The 20564-nt window shown below is 36.3% G+C and overlaps 1 protein-coding gene across 1 annotated transcript in view; it reads left to right on the forward strand.

Moving 5' to 3' along the window:
* The first annotated feature begins 512 nt into the window (after positions 1-512).
* HECTD1 (HECT domain containing E3 ubiquitin protein ligase 1) overlaps positions 513-20564 on the forward strand; it is a 54594-nt gene continuing 34542 nt past the window's right edge. The window contains exons 1-9 of the mRNA XM_010152789.1: positions 513-652; positions 12172-12406; positions 13283-13510; positions 16772-17053; positions 17322-17592; positions 17904-17980; positions 18067-18165; positions 18463-18577; positions 19246-19420. Of these exons, the coding sequence (XP_010151091.1) occupies positions 513-652; positions 12172-12406; positions 13283-13510; positions 16772-17053; positions 17322-17592; positions 17904-17980; positions 18067-18165; positions 18463-18577; positions 19246-19420 (1622 nt within the window). The remainder of the gene's footprint in view (positions 653-12171; positions 12407-13282; positions 13511-16771; positions 17054-17321; positions 17593-17903; positions 17981-18066; positions 18166-18462; positions 18578-19245; positions 19421-20564) is intronic.

The following is a 20564-nucleotide window of genomic DNA, read 5'->3' on the forward strand; positions in this document are numbered from 1 at the left end:
CACTATTTGTCTTTGTGTTAGCTTGGGGAGTATACAAAAGGGTTAAGTACAGTTTTTCCACTTAACTTTAATTTTGAGTTAACTTGTAAATAAGGGTAGTCTCTGAGTCTCGCTTGAATGTCAGCTGGAGCTCAAGATTTATTTCCAGTGAAACAGAACAAAGTCATTACTGCTTACTCATGTATAAAGCTAAAAAAAAATTGCTGGTCAAATATGTGGAATTTTTCTTAATGTCAGACTAAAAATATACTACGCATTTTAGAGTATACTACACATTTTACGCAAATAAAAAAGTTTTAAGATAAAATTGTGATGATGATTTTGTGACTCTTTTTTTTTTTTTTTTTTTCTTTCCAGGTGAACTGCAAAAGCCTGGGACTGGAAGAAGAGAGAGATTAATTGTGTTCAAGTTCATGTGGCTTGAACAATAAAAGGATATTTTTCGTACTTTTTAATTTAAGTGGCAGTGGTGCTTTTTTTTTTTTTAAAAAAAAAAAAAAGGCACACCAACCATGGCAGATGTGGACCCAGACACGTTGCTGGAATGGCTGCAGATGGGGCAGGGAGATGAAAGGGATATGCAGCTAATAGCACTGGAACAGCTATGCATGCTACTTCTGATGTCGGACAACGTGGATCGTTGTTTTGAAACGTAAGTAGTTTTGGCTTTCGTTTATGGAATGTTATTTTCCTTCCTCGGTAGCTGTGCGTACCATGTAACATTCCTAGAAATTTTCAGCCTCAAAAATGTTTTTACAGGCTGAACTTGAGTGTAGATCACTGAAATGAAGAGTTTCTGTTAATGCTGTGCGAAGTACTTTGTCTGATTAAAAGTGGTTTGTGAGTGATCTGCAGGGCCTGTTCTGACACACGATATGGTGGTTTAATTTAAAGAAACGTGTTTAGAATTGCAAGGTGGAAGTGTTGGGGATTTTCCGCTTTTGTTTTTAATGGTAGTGAAAAACTAGTTTTTGCATTAAAACTATAATGATCAGCTAGATATGTTTAAGCATCCATACTTTTGCAACACCTTGTTTAAGAGATGCAGTAGTTTTTTTCTGGGCTCTATAAATCCAAAGAAAGATCAAAAGTATTAAGCACTGTTCACACAAGTGTTTTGCTCCTTTGTTGAAGAATGTTGCTGTTCGTGCCACCCTCCTTCTCAACTGCATTTATACACTTCGTATGGCACAGTCCTTGCTCTCACTCCTTTTCATATTTCTCACAGCACAAAATGCTGATGTAACCACTTGTGTTATTACTTACTGTAAGGGCCTTACTTCCTGTGAGGGCCCCCAGTAGTATGGAAGGAAGGTAGCAAAAGTATAAACAATCAGACTTTTAAATCTGACATAACTTGCCTTTTTTTTTTTTTTAATTTGTTTCTCCTGTTCTTATTTTGATGCTCTGGCATCTCTCTTTTTTTTTTTTCTTTTCATTACTCTGGTTTTCCTTTCTTTTGCCTCTCAGAGTATGGCTAGTGTCTTTCTGATACACTCCGTTTCTTTGGAATGTGGGTTTAGAAGCGTTTAAGAAGGTAGCTGTTTGTTACAGTTTTAAGTTTTGTAACCTTGAAGAGAACAGTTTTCTGGCTTAAAAACTGTTCATCTTTCACAACTGCTTTTATTACAGGAAGTGTAAAATTCATACATCTCTAAAATTTGGAGTTGTACTAGTTATGTAACAGCAAGCACGGTTTTGTACACTGCTTTAGAATTTGAAAATCGCCTCATCTAGGTCTTGATGCGCTTACAGGTAAAATTTTGGCTTGGAGATTCATTTGACTTCCTTATCTGTCCTTCATAGTACTGATACTGGTGGAGTACTATGTTGTCAGCCTCAGAAAAGCTGATACTGACTTCTTCATTTGCTGCTGTAGAAAAGAATTTGATAGTTAAGAATGAAATATTTCTGACAAATTTAGATGAAGTTCTTGTTTCAGAAGATTCAGTATAGAACAGAAGTAGAAGTTTGGGCATAAGCATTTGTAAGGACATCTTCTGGGTATTTGAAGATCAGGAATGAAATGTTAAAACTTGTGGATTTTATTTAGAACTGACTTTCATGTCAATATAAATGAATTACATAGTCCAAGTGTGTTTTTTTTTCTTGAAGTCTAGATAATGAATGCTGTCTTACTGCAATGTTGTGGTTTTAAAACTAGTTTTTATGTCTGAAGGAAAAAAACCCAAACACATTTAAAATACCAAATGGCATTTTAATTTTTGTTTTCAGCTTTGCTATAATTTAACTTTACTGGTCTTCCAAGTTAATCTGTATTGCTGTTGTAAGCTTCCCTCAAAGACAAACTATAAGGTGTAAATTGGAAAAAGTTACCGAGGTTCCCTGCCTGTTCAGGTGATTCTACAGTAAAGTTAAAACTGCTACTTTTAATTGGCACTGTGAAAACACTGAAGATTGGTTCCATGGTATTTGGTGAGCAGATGTAATAGCTCGTTGCCTTCAAAAAGGAGAGCTACTTTTTCTTGTTCATCACTCACCATTTTTGTTCCTCCCAACCACATTCTTACTTCATGCCAGCATGAGGGCTACTGGACTCCTCTATATCACTAAAAGAGCAACCTGCTCTTTAAACCCAGTGCTAGTTTCCTGCTGTTAAGAGTGAATTACAGCAGATCATAGAGGTGTCAGGTGAGCATTGGAGGTGGAATTGAGCAACAAAATAAGCAGAGAGAGGTATACACTCTTCATTGAAGAAATTCTCAGTGTATTGTCTCTGGTGTCTGTGGTACCATAGCCTGCATTTCATGGTGACTGTTTATTGTGAAATGCTCTGTAAGAAATACATGATGTCTTGAAAAGTATTTTTAAAATCTTTCTAAATGGTAGTTCCAGTAGCCAAAACTGTCATGTGCCGAGAGAGTGTAACTGAAATAATCCTTGATAGTATTTTAAAGTTGCTTTTCAGCTGTGTTTTTAAAGGAATTACTGCTTGTCTAAATAGGAGATTTACTGTGTGACGGAAAGGTTGCCAAACACATTTTTCAGGTATTAATTTTGAAAATGGGTTCAGTGTATGCCTGATTTATAATGTGGACATATTTTGCTGTTGGTAAGAAAACCAACCTCTTGACGTCAACATTTTTCTTCTGTTAAGCAAGAAGATCATTCCAAAATTTTTACATGCTGTGCAGATGTTATTTCAAGGTCTTTGAATTGTTTGTTGCTATTATGTTGAGTAAGAAAACTAAAAAAATTTGTCATCTGTGGAATTCAACAGCTGGAAGATGGAATCTAAAAGCAATTAATTTCTTGGAGAGTGAAATGTGATGTTTTTCAGGGGTCAGTTAGAGTGACTTTAAATATTAAGTATTAGTCCACTTTTACATAAGAATTTATTGCTCTTGTGATGTAAGGTAAGAAAAAAAACCCTCATTATTTTGGTGAACTATGTCTGGTGATTAAAACCTGCATACGGTGAGGTCTGGTAAACCTGTGAGGCAAAGACGCATGAAAAATATTGCTGGGAATGCTATGCATTTTCCCTAAAAGCACAGCACAGATTGATTTCTTAAAAGGGTTAAGGACAATACAGTCTTAGGTAGCAAAGAAAGATCACAAACTTGAGGGTGAGAGGGGAGGTATTGAAAAGATGGATTCAAAATCCTGTACTTCATTATTTTAGTTAAGTAATAGGGTTATTTTGCAAACTTATTCTCAAGGAAATGGTATATTTCAAAGGTAATAAATTTGCTTCTGTACAAGACTAATGGATGCTGAAACTGGTGTTTCAGAGCAAATCAGAAAACCGGAAGTAGACACAAATGTATGGTGGTGTCATAGTGTTCTAGCAGTATCACAACATATGCAGCCAGTACAGGTAGTGGTGCCAAAAATTCATGTTTCTTTACTTCTTCCCAGATTTACATATACATGTGATTTAAACTATTTTTAGTATTACTCATATGTTAGCATTACAAAAATCAGCAGTATATTCATCTTCTGGTGATAATGAGTCACAGACATTGTTAGTCACTTTGCCTGAAGAATGATGAAGCCAGTAGCTTGAACTGAAGAAAATTGAGTGAATAGAAATGGTTCTGTTAAGTAGTTGAATTCAAGTAGCTACACTAATTTTAAGTCAACTTTAACAGGAGTTTTAACTATGCATTTTATATAAACATAATTGGAATTATATTTTTAGTGTTTAAATTGTTACAGGTAATTTCAAAGACAATGTAGAGGCTGTTAGTTACAGTCTCACATTGTTAATATAGCTCTTTTCCACGTAGGTGTTTCATTTTCTGTTTCACTTCATCTCATGTTTTGCTTTATTTTTGGTGAAATAAAGTGAGAACTCCTCAAATCTGGGCTTTTGTTGCTCTTTTCTTTCCTACCTGCCTAAGTAAAAGTATTTAACAAGCAAGATTTTCTTTGTAATTAAGGAAAATAAATAAAACTTGTAGAACAAGGCAGTAGTATAACACATGAAGTAAAACCTGAGTAAAATCTTGTCTACACTGAAGAGATGAAATAAGCCTAATTAATATTAATAAGAAAGAGAAGGCATATCTTCCTCTTTGGCTGTGCCTGAAGTCACCTCTCTATATTTAGCATTAACAGATTTGGTCAGCAAAGAACTATCAAAAGTTTTTTGAGCTTATTTGACAAATAAAACCAAAAATAATACAAATAATTGGAATTTTAGGGTTCTAATGTGTGATATAGAAATACTTCAAGTTTACTTTTTTAGCTCAGATGTTTGGTTTAATTTACATTTAACCTTGTTCCTTCGTAAGTATGTATGAAAAGGTATCTCTGTCCCTTGTATTTGCTAACATGTAATAAGAAGGGTAAGAAGAAATTCTAGTGAACCAAAGACTATTGATGTGACCTAGTGAGACTCTAGTAGGATAATGTGAAACAGTTTAGCTTTACCTCTACCCGATTGTTTAAAACTACAGACTCCTGTGTTTATCAGGATTGTATAACTCCAGTTAAACAAAATTAGATATGTAGAGAAAAACATTTTTAGAAATAGGGATAGGAATCTGAACTGGTGGTTTTCAGGCCTGTTTTTGAAGCTTAGGTTGGCTTTAAAAGCGTCTTTGTAATTCAGACAGTGGTAAAGTGCCCTTTAACAATCATGCTAGAACTGACAGCCTGAGAAGGCAGCGCTGTCCATATCAAGGTGGTTTCACGTTGTGTGTGTCCTACAGATTTGCTTGTTTTGTTAATTTAAGGGGGGGGGGGCGGAATTAAAAGGCCAGTATTACAGCTTTGTGCTGTAGTGCAGCCATGAGTAAATTAGGATGAATACTGCTGTCAGCTATAGAGTACCTTTTCATTATTTTAAACCACACAAAGCATATGTTCTTAGTGAAGTATTGGTTTGGATCAATGCAGTCATCTCAATAAATGAAATTTTGTAAGCTTTACAATGGCAAGACTCATGTGATTTCGTACTAACTTTTTTTGCCTTTTAATGGGGGCAGAGAGTGTGGCAGCAGTGAAATCCCAGCACTTGTTACTCTGTGGACCCCATTATAGTGGGATCTTCTGAGGTGGAAGTAGGGGTGTGTGCTGTGTTTTTCAGGGAACTATCTTGTTACAGCATAATGCCTAGAACAGTTTCTGATTTTTAAGGATGGTTGTTGTGGGGTGGCTGTGTTTTATGTTGAGTTTTGGTGGTGTTTTTTGTTTTTGTTTTTTTTTTTTTTTTTTAATTTTCCCCACCCAGTGGTAAGAGTTTTAACATATTAATGTCTTTCTGGTTGCTCTTTGTAAAATGAGAAACATGGCCTCATTGCCATGGATATTATGGAGATTAATTAGCCTTGTCTAGTCATTTTGAGAATCTTAATGGTTGCAGAGGCTGGTAGGTCATCTAAATTGACATCCTGTGTTCTGTCATAGGCCACTGTATTTTACCTGGTTATTACTGAGTTAAAGATCTTGTTTGATACAAGCATAATGTGTAGTTAATGCTTCCAGAGAGCATCCTACGTAATTTTACTCCCTGTTTTGCTGTTGAGTCTGCTGCCTAGTTGCCTTTGAAATTTACTTGTCCTTTTCTATTTGAGCTGGCCAGACTCTGCGTTCTGTGGTGGGCAGTCAGGGCATGTTTTCTGATCAAATTAAAAGCCAATGCTGTTGTTACTGTGAATGTTCTTGCCCACAAATATCTTGTCAGCTCCTGATCTTCCTCCCCCTCTCCCATTCCTCAATTTCCAAATTTTTTGCAAATATTTTCCAGTGTTGGCTTCATCCATGCTGTTTATAGTAGTACATTTAACTGTTAACCATTTATACATCCCAAATTTAGTTTGGTGTTTCCAAAACATTGTCTAGGAAGTGTGGTTTTAGTTATTTATATCCAGAATTGCTTTCCAGGATATGACTGCTTGCTTCTTAGGCATGGTGTGATGTATTACCTAGGCTAAGATCTGTAACTTGGCATTTGTGTGTGTTAAAACACATTTTGTTTAAATGAGCCTGCACTTCTGTGGAGTCCAGACAGTTCAGCGTTACTCATGAAACTATCTTTGCCACTATTTACTAGTCTACTGTCATTCTTTTCCATTAAAGTAGCAGTAATATCATCAAGTACCCTTTGTTTTGTTCAGGGCTTTGTGTGTAAGATAAAATTGAAGTGATTCTTGAAAGTACCACTCAAAAGACAGGTGCAGAATTTGAAGGCAGTGAGTTAGTGACCTTTTGAAAGACTCCATCTCGTAATAGATTGGATCAGACCAATAAAACAGGTGTTAAAGGAATTTCAAATAGCAGGCTTCCTTTCTTGAATGACTGTCCTAGTCAAATTCTTTTAAATATCGTCCTGTTACGAAGGGGTTACATACGTACAATCTAGATAGTCTATAGATTGGTAATGGGGAAATGGATTTTTTCTTGTTTAAGTTGGTTCTCTTCAAGTACCTGGAAATCCAGCAGAAACCAGTGGGGAGATGTGCATATTTAGGCACATGTAAAATATCATGCTTTTTGTTATAACTGCTTATTTAATTTTGAAATGTTAGCAAATGTAATGTGTACTCAAACCACAGTCTGTTTGCACAATTGAGGTTGCTGCTAGTGGAAATCATAGGCAGAAAAATCTATAGTTTCAAGTTAATTTATTCAGCTATTGAAGACAAAAATTCTGCAAAATATTTACAAAATGCTGGTGATAGGAGAACAAACATGTGGAATTACTACCCTGAGGCATGACATATCTCTTATAGGAGACTAAAAATGCAAAAGGCAGTCCAACACACCCATTGTGAGTTCAAAAGCAAAGCTAACAATAATTTATTTAGAAATTTAGAAATTATCTTTCCTGCAGAAGCTGTTTCTTCTTGTGCATTTTTTCTTATATTTCATTTTACACACCTGAGATTCACTGAGTATCATTGAATACTTAAGTGATATGTTTCCTCCTAATAGTGAACACTCAGAAGAGGGTTAGCTGTTTGGAAGTGTTTCTGAATGTCAAAGTTGAATTCTAAAATAATTTCTTTTAATGTCTAATGATGCAGAGTTTCTGCTGGAATAGATACAGAATGGAGTTGTTAATTCTTTAGCTTTATTGGCCTGAGCTCTGATTGCAGTTGAGTAGAGGTTCAGAGTTGTAAAAGCTTAATATTTTACAACTGTGGTAAAAGCTCCTGTTAGTTGCTTCTTCCTTGCACCCTTAAAATATAGTGTGGTGTCTCTGAAGTCTTGTAAGTGAACATTTTCTGGACTTGACTTGTTCTGTAACAGCACTGCAAGAAAACTGTATAATATAATTTGGAAATACGTTCAGAAGAATACAGGCAACACAGGTGTGCGGGCAGTTCTCTTGTGGGTGGTTTTGACTGCTCTTCTGCTGGTTTTGGTTCATAGGTGGAAACAAAACAGTATTTAAGCAAAAAAAACTAGTGAGGGATTGTCTGAGATTTCCTGCCATAGAAAGAACTACAGAAAGGAAAACCAATCATTAATCAAAAATAAATTGATTGTTGCTTTAAGAACAAATCAGGATGTATGTTGTTTGAAACTTTAAAGTTGTGTAACACATTTAACTGATATATTTTTCCTCAAAAACGGTTACTAATGAGGTTTAAATTCAGTATTTTAATTTTCAGTTATTTAGAATTATTATATATTAAATAATTATTTAACGGCGTTGGCACATAGAATTCCTTGTTTACCGAGTCCTAGCTGGCCTCAGCAGATGGTCTGCGTTACAGCTCCAGCACAAGTGCTGGCAGGCCCCTGGGCTTGGTTGTCTGCCACACGTCACATGTCCTGGAGCAGGCGCCTGAAGCCCAGGGCTTTGTCACATGGTAGGGGCTCCCAGCGACTGAATCCCTGAAACTGAGCAACACACCCCAGTGCTAGCAGTTGTGTTAGCCAGTTTGGGGATGAAGTGCCGTGGTCTTTTTTTTTCCTTATTTTGGATTTTGTTTAAACACAATAGTATTCTTTAAGCTGCCACTCTTGTTGCTTTTTAGCTAATGCTTTTAAGTGCATTTAAAATATGAAATGTAATTACAGAAATGAGTTTATGGTGTCTATTTTTACTTCCTTGGTATCTTTTTACACTGGCCAGCTGTAAAATCAGCTGAGTCACTTCATTGAGTTTTAGCACTGGCAGGAGCTTACGATGTAGCTATTTAAGAATTTTGCATCCCAGTGGATACTCCAGTTCCTAAAGGGGGGGATGGGGGAAGGAAAGGTTCGGAAGTGTGTCAGCATATAGACATGCTGATTTTAATGCTGTAAAAGCTGTAGTGATATAATTATATTGATAAATTTCCTACTTTTTCGTGACATCAGTATGATTGTGATGTTTAGAAAATGTTTTTAGATCAATTAAATTTTCTGCAGAGGAAGAGTCTATATTAAAGAATGTGTGTATCGTGGTCTTTACAATCTAATAAACTCCTTTTAATACTGAAAGCTCGATTTTTTTTTTTTTTTTTTTGGTTTTGATAGAAAATATGCAGAATCAGCAGTTTTCAGTGTGGCTTAGTTCTTCTGTTGATGTCGGTACAGTGAACAGAATGCTCTACTATCCCAGTCTTAACGGATTAGAATATGGAGGGTAAATATTGATTCTAAAGAGTACTTATTTCAGACCTTTTAAAAACTGTTGTTTACAAACCTGCCTCCCAGTAAGATCTTTGAAACCTGGCGGGTGGAAGACTTACAAGATAAAAAGTAGCAGAAGTGCTTTTCCTGAGAGTACAGGGATGAAGTTGGGTGGACATCCGGAACTGGGACTTAATTAGCAAGAGCTGTAGAGTAACCACATGAACTTACTGAAGTCAGTCTTTGACTAAGGAGTAACCTCAATTCAAAGAAGAGTGATTGGTCCCTAATCACTCTTCTTGAGAGGACTCTTTAAAAAAGTACTTTAGGAAGTGCCCAATGTGATGTTAGTACAATGTCTTAGAAATGAAAATCTAAAAATATTTTCCTTTAATTTTTATATTCATTAGGATAAGTGCCTAAATAGAAATCTGAACTTTGGAACTACCTATTAGCTTCTGTTAGGCATTGTTTTCTAATATGAAAGAATAAAAACTATTAAAAAATAATTTTTCTGTATTATAACAAACTCAATGCTATCTCTTTGTTTATTCCACTCAAATAGGTCACTGTGAACAGTGACCCTCCCCCCCCAACTTTGAGGATAGAGTGATTTAACCCCCCCGTCATAATTTATTTTTTATGAGAAATATTACTATTTGTAGTTAATATATGGTCTATATAAGAGCAACATTGTGAAACTGGTTTTGATACTGGTATGTTTTAAGTGTAGAAATTATGCACTTTGCTTTTTCCCCCTTGGTGGGAGTTGAGGCAATGGTTTGTTCGTGTTCTTTTCTTTTGGAAGTCAAAAGCATCATCTGTCAGTAGATAGAAGCGTACTAAAACCTGAACATCAGTTGCCATTCTGTCATATCAGTTCATTCAGTGCTGTAGTTGTGCCCTCATCCTCCCTACTGCCCTGGGAAGTTTTGGCAGCCTGTTTTTTCCAGGTAGGCCGTTTGCTAAAGTCTGGTCCAAAGTGCTGCTGCTGTGGCACAGACACTCCTGAAATGCTTTGCTTCACTACCTGTCAAAGTTACATTTGAGTTCCAAGCATAGTCTCAGCTGTACCAAGATTATCATCTATATTACTGGTGAGACCTAATCTCCTACAGCAAATGTTTGGGACAGTTTTAGGTCCCTTTGATCTATTTTGACCTGCTGAAGGAAGCCAGTAGGGATTTACCTTGAATTTGAGGTGTAACAGCCACACTTACATAACATGGCTTGTCTGACTCAGTCTTCGGTTCCTACTAGTGTTGATTGTATTTTCTTACCTGGTACTTCATTAAAGAGAGGCTGGTCCTCAGAAAGTGCTCTTCTCAGGACCTGGTTGCTGGAATTGCTTCCAGGTGAGCAGTGGGTTTCTCTTCCCTGTGCTGCCTTTGCTTACACTTTAGTAACAAGATGCCTTTAGTAGGATTGGATTGAGTGAAAACTCGGGACTACTTTGAAAGCCAATTGCACAATTGGGAAGCTTGGAGACCATCGACTGGGAAGGGCAAGATGTAATTACTCTTAGGGGTCAAGTGCCAGTACACAGAAATCCACAGTGGGGCTGGGTGACAGAAGGGAGGGGCGTACTTTGGACACCTGCGTTATGGCTATGACAGTGATGCATCCTATCTCCTATCCTGTGCTGATGTTCCCATCTGCCCTTTCCAGTTCTTTCTCTGGCACTGTTCACACATGCATGTTCTTGTCCCTGAGACATGTGGAGCACATGCTCATGGTTCCAACCATGAGAGACCAGTTTAATAGCTTAGTGTGGATTTTGGAATTAGAGGGTGATCTCTATAAAGCTGACCTGTGTACTTCTGTTTGTAACACAGTTATTCATAGAACAGTTACCTGCAGCATACTGACTGAAGTTCTTTAAAATGTCAGCTGTATCATTTTATACTGTGATTATTCTAGCCGCCTATTTGAGAAGACTGTGGCTGGAGCACTGGAGATATCTTGGTACGCCCATCTTCTCTGCTATTGCAGGCTCAATTATTGATCTAGACTGTGTGGGTGACAACTGGTGTACCTCTTGTTCCCTTGCTAGCAGGAACTTTAGGGCCTGCTAAGGCTTGAGTAGACTTCAGCAGGCAAAAGGAATCTGAACTTATCTGTATGGCATGTGCGTGCTTATGAACATAATCCGTCTACATCATGTAAGAGTTGCTATGTAACTAACTGTTCTTTGTTGCTGGAATGCTAGTTTGTGGTTTTCACCACAAAATAAATACAGTGATGTTTTACTGCAGAATATTCAAGGTTTTTTTGTTTGTTTGCGTTGTATTGAGGATGTTTCTTGTGTTGTTTAAAACTCTAGCAGTCCATGTGGTTTATCTAGTTATGTAGTAAGTTTCCTCTCCTTTATTCAGCTCTTGCTCTTGATTATACCAAATCTTCCAAATATTTTTGCAAAGGATGTATATTTTTACAGAAACAAGATCACAGCTCTTTTGTGACCTAAAGTAAGAGTAGCCTGTCAGGTGTAGGTTGTATATCTTCCTCTTGTTCTAAATACAGTTGTTCCAAGTTGCAGCTTGCTTATTTTGTTTTGAAGTTTTGGGGATGTTCTTGACTGTCCTTGCATATGGAAATGAGGCTAACAATAAAGAGGAGAGCCAGAGGCTACTGAGGATAAAAAGACTGGTGAGAATGTGTATAACATAGGGAGGAAGGACCACTCAGAATTAAGTTGTGCAGCAAAACCAAACTCCTTAGTCTTTATACTGAACGTGGTATTTCATGGTTAAGTTGCTATTTTTCAGCATGATCCTTGAAGCTTTGTTAAAAAAAAAAAGGTGTTTTGTTTAGTGATGTAAAGTTAATTCCTCGAATAATTTCCGAAGAGGTTAAATTTTCCCCTGTATGACTGTAATATTTCAAGAATATTTTTTTTCTGCTGGGTTCCTTCCCTAATATAGCATCTTTTCAGATTACTTATTTGAATTTTGGGGTGTGTATGAGATGCCCACATCCTAGCATTCTAAATGAGTGCTCTGAACCAACTATAAACTAGTCGAGCAAATCATGTCAGGTGAAAAGCATGTTCATGTTCACATCTTAATGTGAAAGTGTACAAAATTAGATAAACCTGTACAACTTAATGTGTTTTCCCCCTCCCTCCCCCCGCAGATGCCCTCCTCGAACTTTTTTACCAGCATTGTGCAAGATTTTTCTCGATGAGAGCGCTCCAGACAATGTGTTAGAAGTAACAGCTCGTGCCATCACGTATTATCTGGATGTATCAGCTGAATGCACCCGCAGGATTGTGGGAGTGGATGGAGCTATCAAGGCACTTTGTAATCGTTTAGTAGTTGTTGAACTGAACAACAGAACCAGCAGAGACTTGGCTGAGCAGTGTGTAAAGGTATGTGTACTGAAGAACCTTCTGCTTTAAGAAGGAGCTGGAAAATTTGCTGTTTCTGAAGAGCTTTCTCATATTCTAATCCTACTTATTTAATTAAAATGGGACACAAAAACATTAAAAAATGTACATGCCAGTGATGCTGCTTATCTTTACTCTCAGTCTGGTGGTCATCAAAGCTGAGGTTCTTGTAAAAAAAAAAAAAGTATAGAAAGAGTTACAAAGTTTTCCTGTTTATCTTACATGACTAGTATGCTAAGGGCTAATTCTGTGCTAAAAGGGGAATGAAGAATTGCTCCAGATATAGATAATTTATCTGCTGTAAAAAACAGTTGTCTGCTCTGTCTTCAGTAGTAGCAGACACAGGTCTTCTTCACCCCTGTGAGGTTTTCGGAAAAATTTACAAGGTGCAAAAAATCTCTTGTTTAAAGTGTAACTCATGGCCATTTGATAGTGTATAGTTTGAGTCCTTGATTGCCATGGCACCAGACTTTATGCATGTATTCTCTATTTACTAATTCTGGTCTACTCAAAACTAACTTAGTGAGGTTCTGGAGTAACTCTTGGAAGTTTCAAAACTCTCAGTTGTGTGTTATCTAAAGACTTCATTCTCCCAGGAAAAGATACTGTTATCTCTTTGTGTCTCATGAACACCTGCTATGACCATGCTGTTGGGGGGTATTCTTGTATTTGCTCCTGTGTTCTTGAAGAAAAGCATAGCTACTAAAGTACTGCAGGCTTTGGCCCCTTCTAGGTGTTGAGGAAGAAAGGGGTTTTTTGTTCTGTTTTTTTTTCCTAACCAGTTCTGTAGATGGATATAAACAAACAACTCACTTTTTATGTGTACTTTTATTCTAATTAAATTTCATTTTGTCATAGGTGTTAGAATTAATTTGTACCCGTGAGTCAGGAGCTGTGTTTGAAGCTGGAGGGTTGAATTGTGTTCTGACATTCATTCGTGACAGCGGACACCTTGTTCATAAAGATACTTTGCATTCAGCTATGGCTGTAGTATCCAGACTCTGTGGCAAAATGGAGCCTCAGGATTCTTCATTAGAGATTTGTGTGGAATCACTGTCTAGTTTATTAAAACACGAAGACCATCAGGTAATGTAACAGTTGACTTAATATGCTGTGAATGTAACTTCTATTATGTTTAGTAAATGAATGGCTAGGTATTTTTATATAGCTTTCACAACTATATGTTTACATAGTAGTTGTTATATTTGGATATTATTATAGTTTGATTTACGGTTGTGATGACAAGAGGGCAAAAATACTGCTTAGAGTTTGACTCCAGGCACTACTGTGTGAATATGATCTTATTTAATCTCTGAAAACTTTATAGAAAAATATGTTGTAACTTTTTCAGTGCATTTTGTGAATATTTTCTGAAGGTAGTCACTGTTCTATGCCTGCACTGCAATCACTATTAAATTGAGCATAAATAAGAGACAAAAATACACTTTTTTTCTTCTTTTGCCAAGCTAAGAGAAGCAAAAAACCATCCTCAGTCAGTGCTGAAATACTGCATTGGAAGCCAGCTTAAATGGTACTACTGTAGATGGAGCACCACTTCTTTATTGCAGTTTTACTAACTTGAAATGAGGGTTCCTCGTAAAATGTAGAAAATTGATCCTAGAGAATTATTTTCCTACTAGTAGAATCCTTTTGAGTATGTCATACTAACGCTTTGCAATAGCAATTTAGCCAAATTCTTGCTGTACCCTGGCCAGGCTTCTTGTCCATACCTTTCTCAGTCCCCATTTTGTCCTCATTCCTTTCTCAACACCCCCCACCTCTCCCAGTCTGATTTATTAAGCACATTGTATCTGGGAGACCAAATATTTTTCTCTGTGAGCTAAATTTTTTAATATATTTTTTGATCTTTATGGAAGACCCAGTTGACAAGGAACTGTCACACTAGCATTTCAGAACAAGCTACCATGTTTTTTAGACATTACGTAACTTTACTAACGCACTAATCATCTCAGGCAAGCTAATTCTGAAATTTAGACCATAAGTCTGTAGTATTTTAACTGTTTCCCAATTTATAATGTGTTTGAAACAAAGCAATTGCTGGGGTTGTTCGTGATCTGAATGAGAGTTCAAATTAACTTTTAATCTTTTAGCAGTTAAGCTTAAGATTGGAGTAACCCAGTTGATAAGAAGTAAATCTGTACTACTGTCCTGGAGAGACATCTTGTGTGTGAAATAAGTGTAGGGATTTACAATGAATGTTGATGTGTATTATGGATTTGCTCATTAACTTCCTTTGGAATGTTGTTATTCCCCATCCCCATTCTTTTACACTATTGGATTTGTTCACTTTTTGTGTGGCCTGCCAGTTGGTAGCATCGCTTGGGGGAAGAGCTCCAACCAGATGAATGTGGCCCCAAGAACAGCTTAGGTTTAAGTTTGTTTTTTATAACCTTTCTACTAAACTTGCAGTTTGTGAGAAGAAACGTAAATACCTTTCACAGTATTTCTGTGTATTTCTGACACAGCTGTTGTGGTAAAAACATCAGTAAAGTATATACAGATTCCATAAAGATTGGCAGAATTGCTTATCCATTATGCCATCAAAGAACTGGAGGACAGGAGTAGTGTCCATTACAAGTTAAAGAAAAAATCCCTTGCAAAGGGGTAGTGATAAATCAGAATGCTCGACATGCAGGGACCATGCCAGAAGTTTAGCATGCTTTGCATGTATTCAGGAGAAACTCTGTTTTGCAAGTACTTGCAAGCTTCATGAAGATTTAAGATTTTAACTTCATGAGGTATGGCTAATACTCTTAATTTTGTTCTGTATTTAAGCCTTTGGTATATGATAGCTGACAATAATTTTGAAAATGAGCTGTTCATGAAATTTTAGGGAGTAAAAACTGAAATAATTTAGAGTTTGATAAAGAAGTAGTATTGTTGTTTTTTTGTTTTGTGTTTTTTTTTTTTTTTAAATACTATTTCTTGACACCAGTCTGATTTGCTACTTCACTTACAAAGGCAAATGCACCATCTTGATATGCCTATGCAAACCTCCTGATCTGAAAAGTGGAGACACTTTTAGTGTATAGATGAGAGATAGCAACACCTCTTGAGAGGTTAAAGGCAAAACCTCTTTTCAACACTAACATGAAAAGAAGTTGGATCCCTTCCTGGGCAGTTGACCAGCAATATTATTTGCTGGATTGTAGAGGATCATCAGTAAGCCTTGTTTCCAGAGTGTCACTGGTGGTGGTTGGTGTGGGGTGGTTTTTTTTGTTTGTTTGGGTTTTTTTTCTTTTTTAATGGACAATCTGGGTTATCTAAGGGTAAAATCTCTTTTTTTCCCAATTTATCCTATTTTTAGGCTTGGTCCAATTGAAAAATTTATTCTGTTTGAGAAGTATGTAGACCTTTAAATACAACTTTTAACTATCAAACTTCACCACCAGGTTAATTCTTAGGGAGGTCTGAGTTGGTGCCTCAGCAAATGGCATGTTTTGTAGCATTTCTTTTACTAGAAAGCACCAAATTAATACAGTATATTATAATATTAGCATAATATTAATTGCTAATACAAAATTATAATGTATATAAAATATTCTGATACATATAAAGGATAAAAACGCAAAGAAATTTTTAAATTATCTTCATGGTCCTTTGAGAAACAAGGATGAAATTCAGTAAATATGTGAAAGGAAGTAAAACCTCATTGTGCATTTTCCTGGTGTGGTTTTTTTTTTTTTCTTCTTTTTCTTTTTTCTAAAGTTTTATTATTAGAAAGCTGCTCTATCAATTTCTGACATCAGGACAACCAGAAGGTTAAGCAGTCTATATTTCAATACCAAGCTGTGGGTTGATTTGGTTTTGGGTGTGTGGGTTTGGTTTTTTTTCCCCCAAAACTATTGTCAGAATGGACAGTTGCTACTGGGGATTATAAATAGTTGTGTTTCCTGTAAGAACAACATCTGTAGCTAAAAACTGTTCTTAAAATATGTTTCCGACATGTATTAATTTGCAAATTGATTATTGAATAAGTTTTTCTAGATTGGTTTGTGGTTTTGCTTATGTAGTTAAGGAGATGCTCACAATGGTGACCTTAAGATAAAGAAAAATAGTTTTCTTGATTTCTGTGTATCTTCAGTAGAGAGAAGGGGAGGAGGAAAACTAACAGCAATATGGTCCTTCAGTGAGCAGTTCAGAGCACTGTTGGGTTCCAACTCAGTTTCTGGCTTTAAAAGCCAGTCTGCTCTGTTCATTGATTTTGAAGGTAACGTGGGGAAATTGGCGGCTTCTGTGTGTCTTGTGTGCTTGCAAATATCTCCTAAGCATCTTCTCAACTTCAGTAACAGATTTTTCATCTTTTCTCTTGCATTTCCTTCTTAGGTTTCAGATGGAGCTCTGAGATGTTTTGCTTCATTAGCAGACAGATTCACACGGCGTGGAGTTGACCCAGCTCCATTAGCTAAGCATGGATTAACTGAGGAGTTGTTATCTCGCATGGCAGCTGCTGGTGGGACAGCATTAGGACCATCTTCAGCTTGCAAACCTGGACGGAGTAGCACCGGAGCACCATCTACAGCTGCCGATTCTAAATTAAGTAATCAGGTGTCAACTATTGTGAGCCTGTTGTCAACCCTGTGTAGAGGCTCTCCAGTAGTAACACATGTAAGAAATCCTTTTACATTACAGATTTTTTTTCTCTTAGGGTTTTTCCCCTTTGTGTACTGTGGTATATGCAAGATTTGTGTTGCTATTTTATATATGGAGATACAGGTTTATAGATCTGATTTATATAAATCACACACATATGCATATGTTATTTATAAAAATGAGGAAAAAAGGAAAGATTTCATATGGAAATGAAACCCAGTTCTGATAGTATTTTCTAAAGCCCTGTATATTTTTTATTGTTCAGACTTTTAATTATTTCCAGGATCTCCTAAGATCTGAACTTCCAGATTCTATAGAAAGTGCGTTGCAGGGTGATGAGAGATGTGTACTGGATACCATGCGGTTAGTAGATCTTCTTTTGGTGCTACTGTTCGAAGGGAGAAAAGCCCTGCCAAAATCCAGCGCTGGATCTACAGGCAGAATCCCAGGATTGCGAAGACTGGATAGTTCTGGGGAACGTTCTCATCGGCAGCTGATAGATTGCATCCGCAGTAAGGATACTGATGCGCTCATAGATGCTATTGATACAGGAGGTAAGCGAAAGTACTCTGAAAAATAGAATAAGATAACATATATTTTTTATTTTTATAATTTATGGTGTCATAACAAATGCTTAGGTAGTACCTTGAGATTCTTTATACACGAGTTCGCTTATTTTGTTAAATATACAACAGGTTTTGTAAGTAAAAATTCCTATGCTACTTTTTTTTAATTGCAAATAAGGGCTTAAATGCTTCCCTAGAATTGAGGGTGCTTAATTTGTTTTAAGATCTACCATTTATCTAAAGAATACTTTAAATTAATTCTGGGAGCTTTAATTGTTTTATTGAATTGTATCTTTCAGCTTTTGAAGTAAATTTTATGGATGATGTAGGACAAACTCTTTTAAACTGGGCCTCAGCTTTTGGAACTCAGGAAATGGTAAATCAATTTTACAGAATCTTAAAATCTTAGGTTATTTAGGTTTTTTCTCTCTCTTCACATAGTTCCTTTTTCTTGTTTAACAGGTAGAATTTCTCTGTGAAAGAGGTGCTGATGTTAACAGAGGTCAGAGGTCATCCTCATTACATTATGCAGCATGTTTTGGAAGACCTCAGGTAGCAAAGGTATGATTTAGACTGACTTTTTACCTTGTTTAGTACAAAAATGTCTTTGCAATATGTTTAATGTGTACACTGTCAAATATTTACATGATCTTTAAAATGTTCATCAACATATTTTTTGATAGGGCAGTAATGAATAAAAATAGTTTTATATTAGCTCTACAGATATAAAAAGCACGTAATACTCTAATTTTGCTTACAAGCATGAGAAAAGTGTGGGAAAGATGTGTGAAAAAGTATTTACTACTTTGGAAGAAGGAATCTTATTTTTTTTCCCCATATTTAAAAATATTTGTTCAGACTCTATTAAGACATGGTGCAAACCCTGATTTGAGAGATGAAGATGGGAAAACTCCTTTAGACAAGGCTCGTGAGAGAGGGCACAGTGAAGTGGTAGCTATTCTTCAGTCTCCAGGTGAGTGCTGTTTTTAATTCCATTCCCTTGTTACTAGAAATGTTTATACATGTTAACTAGTTCATATTTAGAATTTTACTCTTAAGATTCCTTTGAAAAAATAGTATGTTGTGACCAACCTTTCTTAACCTGAAAGGTACATATAAAAACCTTACTATTTTAGATGTTCTTAAGGGATGGGAATTACTGAAGAAACTGCTGATGAGGCACAAGCAGTGCCAGCGGTCCTGCTCTTCCCCTGTGGGATGGGGCTAGACTGGGATTTTTCTGTGGGTTCAGAGGATGTCAGTCTTCATAGCTTCTCTGGCACCCGCTCTTTCTATGTGGGAACTGCACTATACCTGTTTGAGGCTTTTGTAGTGCTAGAGCCACAGGTGTTTGTATTCATAGTTCACTTAAAGGACTTTGAGCTTCTCCTGTGAGCGGTCTTTGGAGGTACTTGTTAGCAAACAGTTGTCTTCAAGAATCTTGCATGTCTAAACTTGATCTTTAGGAATTCATGGTCCTGTTTGGATATTTAGCTGTTGTGCTGGGTTTTTTTGTGTGTGGTTTTTTTTTTTTTTTTAAAGTCAGGACAGAGTAAAGAAAACTTAAGTTTATTTGAAGGGGTTTTTGGTTGGTTGGTTGTTTTTTGCCATTGAACATTTTAGGGAAAAAATGTTTTCTAGGGGACTGGATGTGTCCTGTTAACAAAGGAGATGAGAAGAAAAAGAAAGATGCATACAAGGATGAGGAAGAATGTAATGAACCCAAAGGAGATCCAGAAATGGCACCCATATACTTGAAAAGATTATTGCCTGTGTTTGCACAAACATTTCAACAAACTATGTTGCCTTCAATAAGGTAATAGATGTGATAGACAATTTCTCTGTATATTTTGAATTCATAATACATCCTGTTTAAAACAACCTAGGTGGACTTTTTTCCAGTAAGAATTATAACATCTAAAAGCTTAAGTAATTGAAGTGACACATAATAATATTTCTGTTTGAATAGAAGTGTTTTGAAGTGTGTTGCAACTGTAATTTTTATTTAACATTTTAAGTAACATTTTTTTCTTTATGTCAAAGTGGTGTCTTGGAAAAAGCAGGAACGGGAGAGAGAAGCATACTCTTGAGTATACCAACATGATGAAAAAATACTATATTTGTATAGTACCTCATATAGACTGCATGTACTATATATTTGATTACAAGGTTTTGTAGCCTATATTATGAAAGTACTAATTTAGGAGAGGAAAACTGTTGAGTGGTATCAAGATACATTCGCTGGAAAATTTGGAAGACTGGAAAAAACTGTTTCAGGAAGTCTTCTTAACAGCTTAAATGCTAATCACCTGAAGACGATGCCCCTTACTGAGAGAATTAAAAGAATGTAATCTAATTGAATGCTTAAAGAATACCGTGGGTGGCATAATGGTTTTGTTAAATTCTGTCTGACCATAACCTCTCAGCCTTTTCCACTACAAACATAACATTTGCTTAATCTCTGATTTGTGTTCCTAGTATTTATAGGTACTTTTAAGGTGTGAAAATACAAGATAAATAGGACTCTAGTGGAGAGAGACCACATGAGCTGATGCTGTCATCAGGTTAAAATAGGTCATTTTATATGAAGGAAATAAGAAACTATGGTAACAATGTGTGCATGGGTACCTGCTGTTGCAGATTGGAGAAGAGCAGTTGACTCTCTATATTTTTAAGTTTTCTTTATGAATTGGGTAAATCATGTTTTTAAGTCAGTCAAAGAAAAATTCACCTTTAACCATACAGAAGCGATTTGCTTCAAAATGAATTGTACTTCTTAATATGGCAAGCTGCGTGATCTAGTAGAAATTTTAGACTTTGAAACTCTAGGGAATCTCACCAAAACACGGGAAGCATGTGACAGAAAGGGAAGGCTGGATGGATACCTGTGAGGAAGACGAATTTTGCAAAAGTGAATTGCCATCACTAAAAGTTAAACCTATTTACATTCTGACTTTATT

This window comes from Eurypyga helias, unplaced genomic scaffold, assembly GCF_000690775.1.
Source record: "Eurypyga helias isolate BGI_N326 unplaced genomic scaffold, ASM69077v1 scaffold26725, whole genome shotgun sequence".
In the NCBI taxonomy this organism is placed as follows: domain Eukaryota; kingdom Metazoa; phylum Chordata; class Aves; order Eurypygiformes; family Eurypygidae; genus Eurypyga; species Eurypyga helias.